We start from the raw sequence: 14,469 nt of genomic DNA, 5'->3' as shown, positions 1-14,469 counted from the left end.
CCTAGTTCCCTTAAAGATGGGAGCTCCTTGAGCCAGAGGCAGCATTTTCACATCCTTTCAGACTGGTCAGCAGAGCACGCACAAGGAATGATGCCATTCTCCTAAGAAGATCGGTTGACATGGATGGTGTACGCTTACCAATCGTGAAGACCACACGTTTCGATCGGATGGAAAGGAGGGGCCACAATTTCCCATTCTCGTTTCTCATACCATTGGTTTGAGAAAATGGAGAGTTGGCCAGTATGTGATTCTGCCTTAGAATACTGCTGATAGGAGGGCCAGGTGACCATTTTTAAATAGTAACAATTACTTCGGGCAGCGCTTTAAAACTCTTTTCTGCCTTGATTCTTAAAGAAACATGGTTTGTAAAAAAAAAAAAAAAAAAAAAAGTACAAAGGGACTTGAAAAAGATCCGCTGAAATGAGCATTTCCACCCCGGCCTGTGTGTGAACTGACCTGAAGGACACAGCAGCTCAGAGGGGGTTAGGGGGAGGGTCAAGAAGAGAGCTCGCTCCTACAGAGAAGGTCTCACTGGAATGAGCCTTCTGTGCGGGGTCCTCTCTTCAGCCTCCTGCCCATTACACCTGGCTGTTCCCCCTTTAGTTTCCAACACAGGAACCTGGGACCAAACAAAGGGTGTGCACTGCCTTTCTTTTCCATTGAAAATTAACTTAGAAAAGCAGATAGATGTTTTGTTTTTTAACTTATGCAACAACGAAAAATGAAATGTGCATGATTTAGAGGGAACCCCAGACATAACACCAACAGCAGGAGACAGGACCACCCAGGTGATCAAACAACTTGCTACAGGTTAATAACTGGACAGAACAGACCTTCTTGGTGCAATGCCATTATGCTTTGGAGGTGGAAGCAAGACCTCTGTTCTTATGCAAGGTCTAGCCACATAGCTAAGGTCTGAAGGTGGCAAGTTTTCTACCTGCATTAACTCTACCCTCACGACAACCTAATAAGGAAGCCACTATCGTTACCTTATTTTACAGATGAAATAATTGAGGTTATAGAGGCTTACTAACACACCCAAACTCCACACTTAACAAGTGGTAGAGTTGGATAGCTCAGATTTTAGATGACAGAGCTGAGGTTATCACTCAAAGTACGTGCAAGGATAGTATAGGCATTATAAGTAGAGTGGCCAGATAAAGGATGATATAAATGAGGGTATGTGAGAGTGAAGGAAACACTATTAATACAGGTGCTTGGTTAACACAGATCATGGCTATCACGGACAACCAGGATGTGTGGTTACCTTAATTGCCATATGATTAAGCTGAGGTGAAAGCAAACGTGTCTCTAAATGTTATTTGGTTATTTGTTTTCTCCGTACTTACTTATTCAGTACCTGCTACACGCCACGCACCATTCTGGACAGTGAGTCAGAGAGAAAAGTCCCTCCCCTCATGGAGCTTCTGTCCCAATGACTGTCATTCATGTGTACGTATATGTCTGCCGGATGCACGTGCACATGTGTGTGTGCAAGTCAACACGTGTGCATATGCGTGCAACACAAAACAGATTTAATACCTTCTCCCCGTCAACCTGTTGAAGTTGAACTTTGGCCTATTAAAATTTACATAGTAGCCCCTGTTATGGGTTGAACACTTCACCCATGAATCTTTTTTTTTTTTTTCACTTTTTTTTTTTTTTCCACCCATGAATCTTAACGGGTTAAACCTACATTTCAAAACCACTAGAATTCTATACTCCCTAAGCTGTGCACGGTGGCAAAAACGAGACCGAGATTCAGAAATCCTAGACTCAAGATGCAGCTCTGGTACCATGCGCGAGTTCTGCCACCTTTCCCTCCATCCTACCAGTTCACCGAGTTGTGGTGAGCTTGGTCTAATGTTAACTGTGGAGTCAAATGTGCTTGCCTATATTATTTCAGTCGGTCCACACCATGATCCTATGAAGTAAGCAGGATGTAATTATCATTGATTTTATGGGGAAAATCTGACAGTCAAGATCAAGGTTAAGAGTGTCTAAGATAAGGCACATCAAGGTGCTCTGGAGACCACAGACAGATATTAACATCCTTCTCCAGGGCAAAACACAGTGGAGCGATGGGGTACACTGGCCACGGATCCCACCTCTACCCCTTAAGAGCTGTGATACCCTGGACAAGTTACCTCAATTCTCTCAACCTATTTCCTCATCTATTTTTTTAAAAAACTGGGGATTATAATGGTGCCTACCAACCTGAGTTGTTGTGAAGATTAAATAATACAATGGGTATAAAACTCTTAGCTCAAATACCTGGCATGGGATAATGCTTCAATCTTGTTAGCTATTGCTGTTTTATTCATGAAACCATGATAGAGGGATTACGTAGGCCCACCCATCTCCACCCTCCCATGCCACAACAAAAGACTCTGCTCCGCTGCATTACACAGATCAGATTCCCCAGCCCCAGGATCCCTAGGAAAGAGGCTTCGTAATAGGGAGCAGCAGAATCGCCAGTGGTAGGGTCACAGGGATATGGCAAAAGAATTGTTCCACTGCCTCGTGACTACGCGAGAGACTTTCTATGGATAACAAAACTTTTGAAGCCTCTTTAGAGCACTTTCACATAGAGCGGGTGGGCATGTGTCATCCATCTCACTTTCAGTTGAAATTTCTAAATACAGCTGTGAATTTGACTTTGAGCCTTTCTAAGCCAATGCTAAGTAATAACATGAAACTCACCTTTAAAATACAATTATGTCACAGCCACAGAGCCTTCAAAGGAATTCCCATTCCCTCCCCTGGAATTATTGACCAGGGAAAGGAACACATACACCTTCAAACAAGGGATGAATTTTACAAATCAAGATCAGAAAGCCCTTGGATGGTGATGAACAATGTGCATGATTGTTGCAGGAAGTACATCAATTATGATTCATTACATTTAAAAGACGTAATTGCAAGAGAGTAACCTGTAATTGTGCATGCCTCATTTGGAATGACAATACACCCATGTCTGCCCGTCACTTTAATATAATAAACACATGCTTCTCTTGGCTTAAGTTTCTTTCGCTATATAAAAGTAAAATCTTTGTCATAAATTACTTCCTCCCTTACAGAGTATCTCATATTATCCCTGTGGAAATGTTAAACAGATGGGGCAGATACATATCCCTACTTCTACTAATTAAATGTGAGAACCAAGTAGTTGAAGACTTGGTAGGGCCATACAATAAAGTTGATGGCAGAACTCGAATTGTAGTAGGGTCTTCCTGCTTCGAATCTGGGGGGCATCTTTTCCAAAACTTAGGTCCAACACTTCTTCAACTGATCAGTTATTTCTCTCCCACCCAACTATGAAAACATAGAAGATAAAAGCAGAATAGTCATATCTTCACATCCTACACACAGAAAAACTAGGAAAGCACTTATTATATTCACCTTACATCACTAAAGAGAGTCCATTATGATATTCTATAAGCAGAACATATCCATGGGTTTTAAACATCATATAGCAAACATTTGTTTAAAAAGTGCCAAGTAAAATGTCACTGAGCCATCCAACAATGCAAACACAGATAAAGTCATCTCTTACTTCAAACATGTAAGATGAATATCAAGCCATATTCAAAATAAAGGAAAACGTCTGGAAGGCCAGAAATAAAGAGAGGAGTCAAAGCAAGAGATGACGGTAGGATTTCAAGCTACCGTGAACCGGGGGATTCCAGAGAAGTTACCTGCCCTATGTGCTAGGACCCAGTATTTGAACACCTACATGAACACAAGAAATTTGACATAAGACCAGTAAGGGAAGCATTCATGCATAAATTCCAGAGTCTCAAAGAGCTACATTGTGTCAAATAAATAAATACTAAAAGATGCCTATAGCCAAGGAAAAATAGAAGGAAAGACAACTCTTTACGACCTTGAGCAGAAAGAAAATTTACCTACAAAGTATAAAATTCCAGGTTTATACCACATACAGGTATAAAGTTCACTTGAATCATATAGGAAAACCAAACTAGTACTAAAAGCCACCCACTAAAACTCTGGGTCCCAGCATGAAAACTCAAAACCATTTTTGTAAGAACCATTCATAACTTAAGGGAAACAAACCACTTCCAAGTAAACATCCCCTGCTGAAGCTAGGCTCACTACAAAAAATATAATCTATATAAGGAAATAAATATCCAAAAGGGAAAGTCAGTAAACGTGACAAACGTAAGAATTAGAAACAGCTAAAAATAACAGAAAAAAAAACTATAAAATGAATATAGTTTAAATAAATGAAAGAATAGAAGGAGAAATAAAAATTAATTAAATAGTGGAAAAGTATGCACAAAAAGGAGATCCACTTCACAAAGAGCCGAACAGCATAAATGAAAATATAATTAAAATGAAAAATCCAATGAGTAGGCTAAGCACAGATTAGAAACACTCTGAGAGCAATGGGATACTAAGAAAAACATCTGATAAAATTGCTAAGAAATAGAAAAGAAAAGAGATGAAAAAAATAAAAAAGCAGTAGGAAACATGGAAGCACAAGTTCCAAGAAGCAAAAACAAAATAAATCAATACCAAGACACATTGAGGAAACAGAAGAATATGAGAAATAACCAAAAGTAGAATCTTAAATACAAGTAAATAGAAAAGTCAGATTAATTCCAAAGCACAATGAGAAAAATAACGTAATTCTCCTTAGGAACAAAAGGGGTCAGAAAGTAATGAAATAATGTCTTTCAAGTTTTAAGAGGTAATAATCCAACCCCTATACAATCATTCAAGAGAGTAATCAAACTAAAGACATTGTCAAAGATTAAGAGAATTTCTCAATCAAAGGCCCTCCCTAAAGTATCCACCAAAGAACATATTTCAGTAAAAAGAAAACAATCTGGGGGAAAAGGGGAGACAGAAGAAGTAATTAAAAAAAAAATTGGCAAGCATGTCTGCAAATATAAACACTGCCTATAAAAATTAAAAACTAATTTGGAGGACATTAAATAGAAATCAGGTCTAAAAATTAAAATCTGATTTGGAAGAAGTTAAATATAGACCCAGTCTGAACTATAAGACAAAAAATTAAAATTCTGCAACAGACAGCAGTCAAAAAGTTTTATAGTTTAAGTATTATTCAAAAAGTGGATAAAACAATAATAAAATAGCAAATACTGTGTTCATCACATTCCAAAAAGTTATTTTAAGATTTTACATATATTAGCTAATTTAATTTTTACAACAGCCTATGACATCGGTACTTTTATTTACCCATTTAACCAATAAAGCAACTGAACACAGAGAGTTTAAGTTATGCACACAATATTATACAACTACAAAATATGTAGGAACGTGTAACTGAGATGTGAGCCAAAGCAACCTGGCATGACTCCTGCTATCTGGTAATCAGATTAAAATTGAAGAGTCACCACAAAAGGAAGAGAAACAGAATGTATAATAATATATAAAAAATAAATGAAAAAAAATTACTGAACCAAAAACTGACAAGAAAACTATAAAGACAACAAGTAAAAGCACAATAAATAAAGAACAAAGTAAGCCCACATATATAACTCACAATAAATGTAACTGCACTTTTGAAATTGCAGACATTTTAAAAATTTAAAGAAAAAAAATCCAGTTATAGATGGTTTAATAAAATATATAGAAAGGAAATTACCTAACTGATTTAATAGTAATATTATAAAAAGAGATACATCTGGAAAATACAGACGTGGAAAACAGATACAGAAAAAAAGACATATGCAAAATCTAGTTTTATTTTGAATAGCAATAGTAATAAAAGAAAAATAGACTATGAGCCACAAGAATATTATTGAAAATAAGGAAGTTCATAACTTAATAATTAAAGGACAAATTCACTCAGAAGACATAACAGTAAACTCATATGCACCTAATAACAGTATCAAAATATACAAAGCAAAAATTAACAAAATTATGAACCGTAATTGGTATCACATTAGGATTGATTTTAATGTACCATATAATCTAACAGATAAAAAAAAAGGCAAAAACCTTGGCAATTCTATTAAAGATCTGAACAGTATAATTACAAATTTAATCTAGTACGTGTGTATGTGTGTGTGTGTCTGTGTATGTGCACATGTGCCTGTATAAAATTCTGCACCAAACAGAGAATATATAATCTTTTTCAAGCAAGTGTGGAAAACGCAGTTTAAAAATGACCATAGAATTAGGTGATACAACACTAAATTCTGATCGTGAAACCAATATTACACTGTATGTTAACTATCTAAAATTTAAATAAAAATAAACAAGGAGCACATATTAAACCACAGAGAACATCCCAATCAATATCAAAAATCAGTATCAGGCCTATCTAAACAAAATGTAATAAAATATGAATAAAATAAAAAATAACCACATATCTCTATATGTTTACTAACTATAAACTACCACTGTAAATCATTATTGGACTAGAATAATAAAAATCACAAGGTGGGGGTTGTCTGTGTGGCTCAGTGGGTTAAAGGACCAACTCTTGATTTAGGCTCAGGTCTTGATCTCAGGTCATGAGATTAAGCCCCATATCAGGCTTCACACTCAGCTCAGAGTCTGCTTGAGAGATTCTTTCCCTCTCCCTCTGCCCCTTCCACTGCTCATATACTCTCTCTCAAAAATAAACATACAAACAAACAAATAAAATCCTTTCTAAAAATCACAAGGAAATTTAAAAATACTGAGAACTAAACAATAGTGAAAACTTAACATATCAAAACTGTACAATGCAACTAAAGTAGGACAGAGCATAGTATTTCTAGCCTTCAATACATATATTGCTATCCTTCAAAGATATACCCATTTGGATCACAAGAAACCATCTTTAAGAAGAGTTTCTTTTAATATTCCTATTTCAGCTCATGAGGCATTTCTTTGATTCCATGAAGACTAAATTAGATTTTATACACATCAGTGACTGAGTGCCCCTGATGAGATACAACAGTTTTCTTTCTAGCTTTATCACTGATATTGGTGGGTTAAGTTCTTCTCTCAGAATATAATGGTTTGTCAATTGATAACAATAATGATTTCATGCAGTTTCGTAGGAAACTACAATTTCATCTGCATCTCTTCCCTGAATTCTTTAGTCTCTGTCATGCTCTTTATTGTTGCAATTTACAATAAAGATGAATGTACATAAACTAAGAATTATCATGACTATGCATTGTACCAGTCTTAAATGTCTGTTTATCATAGCTTTGAATTTAGTGAAAACAAGGAAATAGCCATATTTAGGAGAAACTGATGAAGAGAAATGGCTTCTTAGGAGCTATAATAACTAAAAAAATAATAATCATAATAAATAAAGGAGTCGTAATAACTAAAATAAACTATTGAAAGAGTTTTGTCCATTTTAATAAGACTGATGTCATTTTAGTGTAAGGGTATGCCAATTTTAGAGCAGAGTTCATAAAAATATTCATCATTGAAATTATTGAAAGTAATATTAAATATGTTTTCAACTATAAGTGTTCTTTCAGGGATTAACTACACTTGTAAGGTGGGAGTCGACATATTAGAAAACAAGTAAAATCAATAACTAACGAGCTAAGCTCTAAATTCAGGAATGGAAAAAAATAACAAAATACACACCAATAAAGTAGGAGTAACTAAATAATAAAGAGAAGGAAGTGATAAACTAGAAACCAACCAAAATCCAATTCTTTGAAAAAGTATAAAATTGATAAACTTCTGAGAATTTGGTCAAGGTTAAAAAAAAATAATAATAAATAACAGTATTAGGAATAAAAAGGCAGAATAATAAATGCAGTTAAAGTAGATTATTTTAAATAGAAAATAACTTCCTTCCCATAAATTTAAAAACTCAGATGAAATGATGATTTCCCAGAAAAATAAAAACACAAATACTAAAGTTGACTGAAGAAGAAATAGATAAGCCAAATAGAACTATGTTTTTAAAAGCAATTGAATCACTGATGAAAATCTATCCACATACAAATCAAATTCACTTGGTTTTACAGGTGAATTTTTACAACCCTACAAAGAACAAACACATTTATACAAAAAGTTCTTTATATGATTTTAGGGCTTCATAATATGTGAAAGAATTCTGTTTTTTTTAAAAAAAGTATCCCATTGATGATAATTATTGTCATAGTGGAAGTTGCCATAGAGACTAACATTTTTGGTGAAAACTTACGTGTTATTCTTTGAAAAGATAAGAAAATATTCCTCTGTTAGAGTGAAAAAATTCTAGAAGGCACCTGAAATGATCTTGAAAAGAATTCCAGAAAGCTGTTGTAGTCATCTTTCACCCTTTGGTTAGCCCAAAGGGAAAACATGGAAACTATGAGACATAAAGGATCAAAACTCTTAGCTTAAGGACAAACACATGGCATCAGGAAGACGTAGCTTCAGAAATGTTCACAAACAGGTGAAGATCATGAGCTTCACCCCCTGACAAACCAGCTGCTGCTTGAGGAAAACCGAACACAACAAAGAGAAACAGATCAAGGGCAAGGGTAGGTTCTTCTAAGAGACCGAGATCTCAGGTGATACAGATAGATACCAACTGAAGAAACTACCTGGTTTCATATTTCAAATCAGGACAGACTGGAGCCCAGTGGAGAAACCCTCATGGACCAAACTGCTTTGCCTTTTCCTTACAACAATACTACAACTTATTTAATGTCAAGACAGCAGGGTAGAGGGAAGTGGAAAATCCTGCATCCTAACCCCAAGTTTAGGTATAAAGGAAATGAAAAGGGCAGGATTCATGCTGACACCTGGAAGAGGAAAACAGGTCAGCTCAAGACGACAAGATAAGTGAGGGGATATCTGGGAAAGCACTGAGGACAAAGAAGGGAGTCCTGTTGCTTTCAACAGCAGGGACCCAGTGCTCTGTCCCTTAACTTTGAAGAGAGGTAGAACACATACCCAAGCTCACCCAGCTTAGGACAAATCCCACTGATCCACTTCATGGGCAAGAAAATCAGAGAAGACCCTCTTAGAACACTCCAAGAAATTTTTCTCTTTCTAATTCTTTGGCTACCTATTATTCTAAGCTGCAGAACTCCATCCCTGTGTATAGGATTTACCAAGCAAGGTGTGTATTTATAGCTGTAAAAAAAAAAAAAAAAAAAAAAAAAAAAAAAAAAAAAAAACCAACAGTTACTCAAAATATAAATATTCAAAATAAAGAACAATACAGGTTCACATGTGTAAGGATCTAAGTGAAAAACAAGGGAATGTTTCTTGCCAAAATTTTAAAAACTGTTCAAGGTTGTACTAAATTCTATGTTCTTTTATTTATTTAACCTACTTTACATGTGCAATCACATTATCATTTCTTTTAAACCAAATAAATCAGAAATTGAGTTTCCCTGATAATCAAGTAAAAACAATAAGAAGTTGAATCATTCAATACTCTGCCAGAAATTCACTTGTTCACTTTTTTAATTTTATTTTATTTTATTTTATTTATTTGACACACAGAGAGAGAGAGAGACAGTGAGAGAGGGAATACAACCAAGCGGAGGAGGGAGAAGCAGGCTTCCCACTGAGCAGGGAGCCCAACCCACATGGGGGCTCCATCCCAGGACGCTGGGATCATGACCTGAGCAGAAGGCAGATGCCTAATGACTGAGCCATCCAGGCACCCCGCACTTGCTCACTTCTGACTGCAATATTTCTAAGATTATATTGGGCTGCGATCTAGCAAACCATGCTGAATTCACCGTCTGGCATGATTTAAAACCTCCCACGGATGTGATTCGGAGCCTCCGTTTGGGGCAACCTGTTACCTTTGTTCAGTTTAATCAGTAGCAATGTGTCTCCATGTTCTCTGCAGCAGGTAAGTTCAGGTACACTTGGTTCAGGGCATAAAAGTGCCCCAAATAGAAACCATTTCGCATGAGTTAACCCATCTGTTATCTTATCACCTCAAGATCCTGGCACAGCTCAATTCATTATCCTGCCCCAAATATAAGCAAATTAAATCATATAAGTCACCCCAAAGTAAGTTTTTCCAGTGCAAAAGTTTAGAATGACTAGATAACTGCTGAATGGGCTGGAAAGGCAATCCTCAGTACAAGGACAGTCTTCCCCAAAGCCAACAGAAAGTTTAGGGCCTGGGGGAGAAGGTGGGGGGTATCTGCACATTTCCAGGTGCCTCTAAGGACAGATAGAGCTGCAGCAGGAGGATAGGGCTGGACTATATATAGGAAGAACCTAGGAAACACCATAAGGACCAGCTTTTGGGATTCTAAAACCATACCTTCCACTCCGGGAACTTTATCCTTCAACCACCCATGGCAGTCTCTACTCGGGTCTCTCTGCTCAAACCCTCTGGTTCGGAGACATGAACACTATTTCCATTTCTGTGTCACATGCAGATGCAGGAGAGAAAGAGGAGATGGTAGCCAGTGAAGCTGAGAATTGGGGGGGGGGGGGGTGTTACCTAAAAGATTGGGAGAACAGCAAGTGCCAAGGAATGTAAATACATCTGGGTTTAAAAAAAAAAATAGTGCCCACGGGCAGATCAATACACCTATGAACTCAAACAAGCCTTTTAATAAGATACCATACAATTAAGAGAGTAAGGTCCAACAAGATGAATAGATCAAGATAGAAAAAGAACAAGTATGAGAAAGAGAATAAGAGCACTTGGAAAAAGCTGATCCTGAAACAGAAACAGAGAAAGGCAGGAGGTAGCCCAGCACAGTGGAAAAGGAAACACAGTGCCAGAGCACCCCATGAGGTTACTGCAGTTCCTCTTCCACTCCTCCTAGTGATGACACTACTCTGCACTTAGCCTATGCCCAGGATTTTCTAAGAATGTTAAACATGGGCAGTCTCATTTAATCCTCCTGACCAAACAAGCCTCCAGGAGAGACACGAAGATGAGACATCAGACACCCTGGGAGGAATTCTGGCTCCCCACCCACCAGCAAGGGAACCTCCCCACTTCTGCTTCCCCCTATAGGAAACGGGGTAATCGTACCTACCCAGAATGGTTGTGAAAATTAGAGATAATGAACTTAAGAGCCTACCAGCGGCTGTTATTAGTGTAATTAATTAGATTAAAATAATCAGGAGCAAAGATCAAAACAAAGAGTTGTAATTGAATAGAAATGGCAACCAAGAAGCAGTCATGGAAACAGGGCACAAACGCACCAGGCCAGTGACGGAGGCTGAGAGAGAGAGAGTCCAGGAGCCTGCATTTGGGTCCCCACTTTGTGTGTCTGTGGGCAGCTCACGTCAACTCTCTGGAGCTTCAGTTTCCACCTCTACCAAGTGTGTGGGGGGGGGGGGGGCGGGGGATTAATAACTGTCCTTCCAGGCAGGGCTGTTGTGAGGACCATGGGAGGACACAGCACCTGAGTTTATTATTACAGGCAACGAATTTATGCAAATGCACATACCTACCTGATAGATGGGGAAATCCATTTCCTCTGTTTCCATTTCTCAGGTGGAATTAAAACATGCAACTAGCACAACCATGTCAAAGCCAGGCAATGGCAGACTGCAAAGTCATTAAACATTATGTGCCTCCTTTGGTCATCATTAATAGAATCTAATTAATTTAATCTGACATCAGGCTTAGGTACCCCAATTTCCACCATCGTACAAACCCAGCTCTTTGGACTGCTTTGTGCTTCCCCCTATTTATGCCTCTGTTTATTCCTCTCTACAACATTATTCCCTTTCCTCTCCAACTAACTATATCCTGGTCATCCTTGAAAATCCCATTTAAATGCTTCCGTTGCATGAGGAAGTGATTTCTCCCTCCCTACACTGCCATATTATCTTTTCAGAGTTTGTCACACTACTTAGCACTTTCCTGTACTAAGGTCACTGGTGCGTGTGCGGCACCTCTCCCACCAATCAATAAGCTGAAGGATGACAGGCAAGGTGTCTTCAATCCTTTATGGAGACCTGCCTTACCACACAGCACAGGATTTTTCCCAGGACAAATACTGAAGACATATGCAATAATGCAAACATTCTCTCGACCTGATAACTTCTTTGAATCTTTACAACAGTAGTTGAGACATTTTAAAATGAAAAAAGTAGTTAAAATATAAAGTCAAAATAATGCAAAGCCCCATGATCGCAACAAAAGTTTATTGGGGGGGGGGGGGAATGGGGAATGAAGATTAGAAAATACCTTCTGAGCTTCTGCTTTCCAAATGAGAGTTAAAGAGATAGCTCCAAAAGTGGGTTAATGGTCTTTAAATATGCATCTCACTTCACTGGCCTCAGTGGCCTAACTCCACTCCTGGAGAGTGACAGCCTTAGCCCAAAGGAGGGAGGAGACAGGGTGTTCCTGTCACAGCTGCAGGCTCTCAGTTGTCCCAGGTCCCCTCCCAGGCACTTCATTAGTCAGGTGCATGGCAGGGTCTGTGTCTTGGCCCAGGCGCCTCTTTCTTCTCAGATCATCCAAGGCTTTGACTGTTAAAACCTCTGCACTAGCCTGTGCCTCTCTCCCAATGACAGGACTAAACCTCAGCCCACTGCCCTCCTCCCTCAGTTAAACAGGTCTCTGCTTTGGTAGAGGGCTGTACCACTTGGCGTCGGAGGCAAAAGTAAGCAGCAAGTCACTGAGTTTGGATGGGCTCATAGTCTGGGGCTATTTCAAGGCCAATGTCCACTTCAGAATCAAAGCCTGAAAATGCTCCTCCCCGGGTCCCTTTTGACTCAGACGCCCACCCGAACTTCCCCACCCGATCGCCCTCACCCCAGCTGGAGGGTCCAGCTCGCTCACCTATCTTAGCCAGAGAGGCCAACAGGATCCACAAGGTGATCTCGAAGGGGATCTGCACGTGGGGGTAATCCAGGGTGAACACTGGCAGTCGACTCTCCTCGAACGGCGTCGTTCCGGGAGCCACCACGCTCGCGGGGCTGGGCGGGCTGGAGCTGGCGCCCATGGCCCTCGACGCGTCCAGCAGGGTCTCAGCCAGGGTGCCCGCTGGCCCCGCCACCTGCAGGAGCAGCAGCAGCAGTAGCGGTGGCGGCGGCGGCCGCAGGCTCCGCCCGGTGCTCGTGAGCTCCATGGGTCGACTCCCCGAGCCGCCGGCGACCCCCCGCTCGGCCCTCCGTGCGCTCAGCGCATCGCTCCCCGGGCAGCGCCGCCCGCTCGGCCGCGCACAGTGCGGAGCAGAGATCCTCTGCCCGCCGCCCGCCGCCTGCCGCGCAGCCGGGTCTCTGCAGCCGACGGCTCGGTCCCCGCTGCCAACGGCCACACCGCCGGGCCAGGCGCGCACCCTCGGCCACCCTCAGCCGCCCTCCGCCGCCGGCCGCCGACCCATGCCCGGTGCGCAGCTCGCCGGCCGCAGCTGCAGGCCCTGCCCGGGGCGGCCCGGGGGCGGGGGCCGGAGCGGGGGCGGGGCGGGCGCGGCGCCCGGGCCGCGGGGCGGGAGGACCCGAGCACGGGGCGGATGCGCCGCGCACCTGCCCAAGCCCGCGGGCGATGCGGGGCCGCGCTCCCCTCTCGCCGGCACCGCGCGCCCAGACCCCCCCACCCCCGGAACCAGCCAGCTCTGGGCGGAATCGCGCAAGGTGGCGGGAGCTGTCCCCGCCCCGGAGGCAGCGTCGGGCGTCCCTCCAGCGAAGGGGCCGGCGCGACCCACGCGTCGCGGCCTTACCCCACCGCAGGCACCTCCGAGGAGAGGCGGGTGCGCTGGCCACGCGGGGAGGCGGCGCAGGCTTGGGGTCGGGAAGGGAAGCCGGGCCCCGCGGGGGTGGGGGAGCTCCCTGCCCGGGAGCTGAGGAAGCCGGGACATACTGTGGAGCTCTGTGGAGGGTACAGAAAGTTGAGAAAAGCCTCATTTTGTTCCCCTTCTTAGGGTTATCAAGTCGCGGACTGTACGGAGCATTCCGTCTGCGCGCCGAAACTGGCTGTGCGGGACTCCGTGTTCCCACGCTCCCACGGAATCATTTCCTTTCTCCCTCCACCTTGTCCTGGGTCTCACTCCCTGTCCCACCGTCGATTCCCCCTTTTTCCCCCTGTCCCCGATCACGAAAAAGAAAAAGAAAAAAAAATCTCTCTCTGTTTTTCAGGCTTAGAGGTACACATGTCCGAGAGCAACAGAAATATAATTATTTCGTGAAAAGCCAGTGATTTGCCTAGCTCAGATTGACTTGCTCCGCTAATTACAGGACGGCTTGTGGTTAGGAAAGGGAAGGAAAGGGAGCGCGAATCTCCTTCTGGATCTGAAAGAGCTTCCAGGGCCAACCGCTCCCCCCACAGCCCACCCCCGCATTCGGGGCGCAGCCTTCTTACAAGGGAGTCTTAGACTTCCCTGGTTGCAGTCTTCTAGTCCCAGCATCTTTATCAGCAGAAACTGAAACGAACGTAAAGGCAGACCGGTTGTCACTCAAATAATTGAAACAATTTTCCCTTCGATATTTAGGAAATGAAATCCTTCTCTTTTTTCAAATTTTTTGAATGTCAAAACACGACTGCTGTTATTAAGCACTCGCATTTCAAAATTTCAAGCAGATTTCTTT

At 41.5% G+C, this 14,469-nt stretch overlaps 1 protein-coding gene across 3 annotated transcripts in view; it reads right to left on the bottom strand.

The window, feature by feature from the left end:
• SLC9A2 (solute carrier family 9 member A2) overlaps window positions 1-13,271 on the bottom strand; it is a 98,216-nt gene extending 84,945 nt beyond the window's left edge. Inside the window, exon 1 of one of the 3 annotated variants that reach the window (XM_047744722.1) lies at window positions 12,725-13,271. In XM_047744722.1, the coding sequence (XP_047600678.1) occupies window positions 12,725-13,013 (289 nt within the window). In that variant the 5' untranslated portion in view covers window positions 13,014-13,271. The remainder of the gene's footprint in view (window positions 1-12,724) is intronic. The other 2 variants (XM_047744720.1, XM_047744721.1) reach the window with 2 other exon arrangements.
• Between the last annotated feature and the right edge of the window lie 1,198 nt (window positions 13,272-14,469).

This window comes from Lutra lutra, chromosome 9, assembly GCF_902655055.1.
Source record: "Lutra lutra chromosome 9, mLutLut1.2, whole genome shotgun sequence".
NCBI classification, from domain to species: Eukaryota; Metazoa; Chordata; class Mammalia; order Carnivora; family Mustelidae; genus Lutra; species Lutra lutra.
Note: the sequence above shows the minus strand (reverse complement) of the source record. Positions and strands in the feature narration are given on the sequence as shown.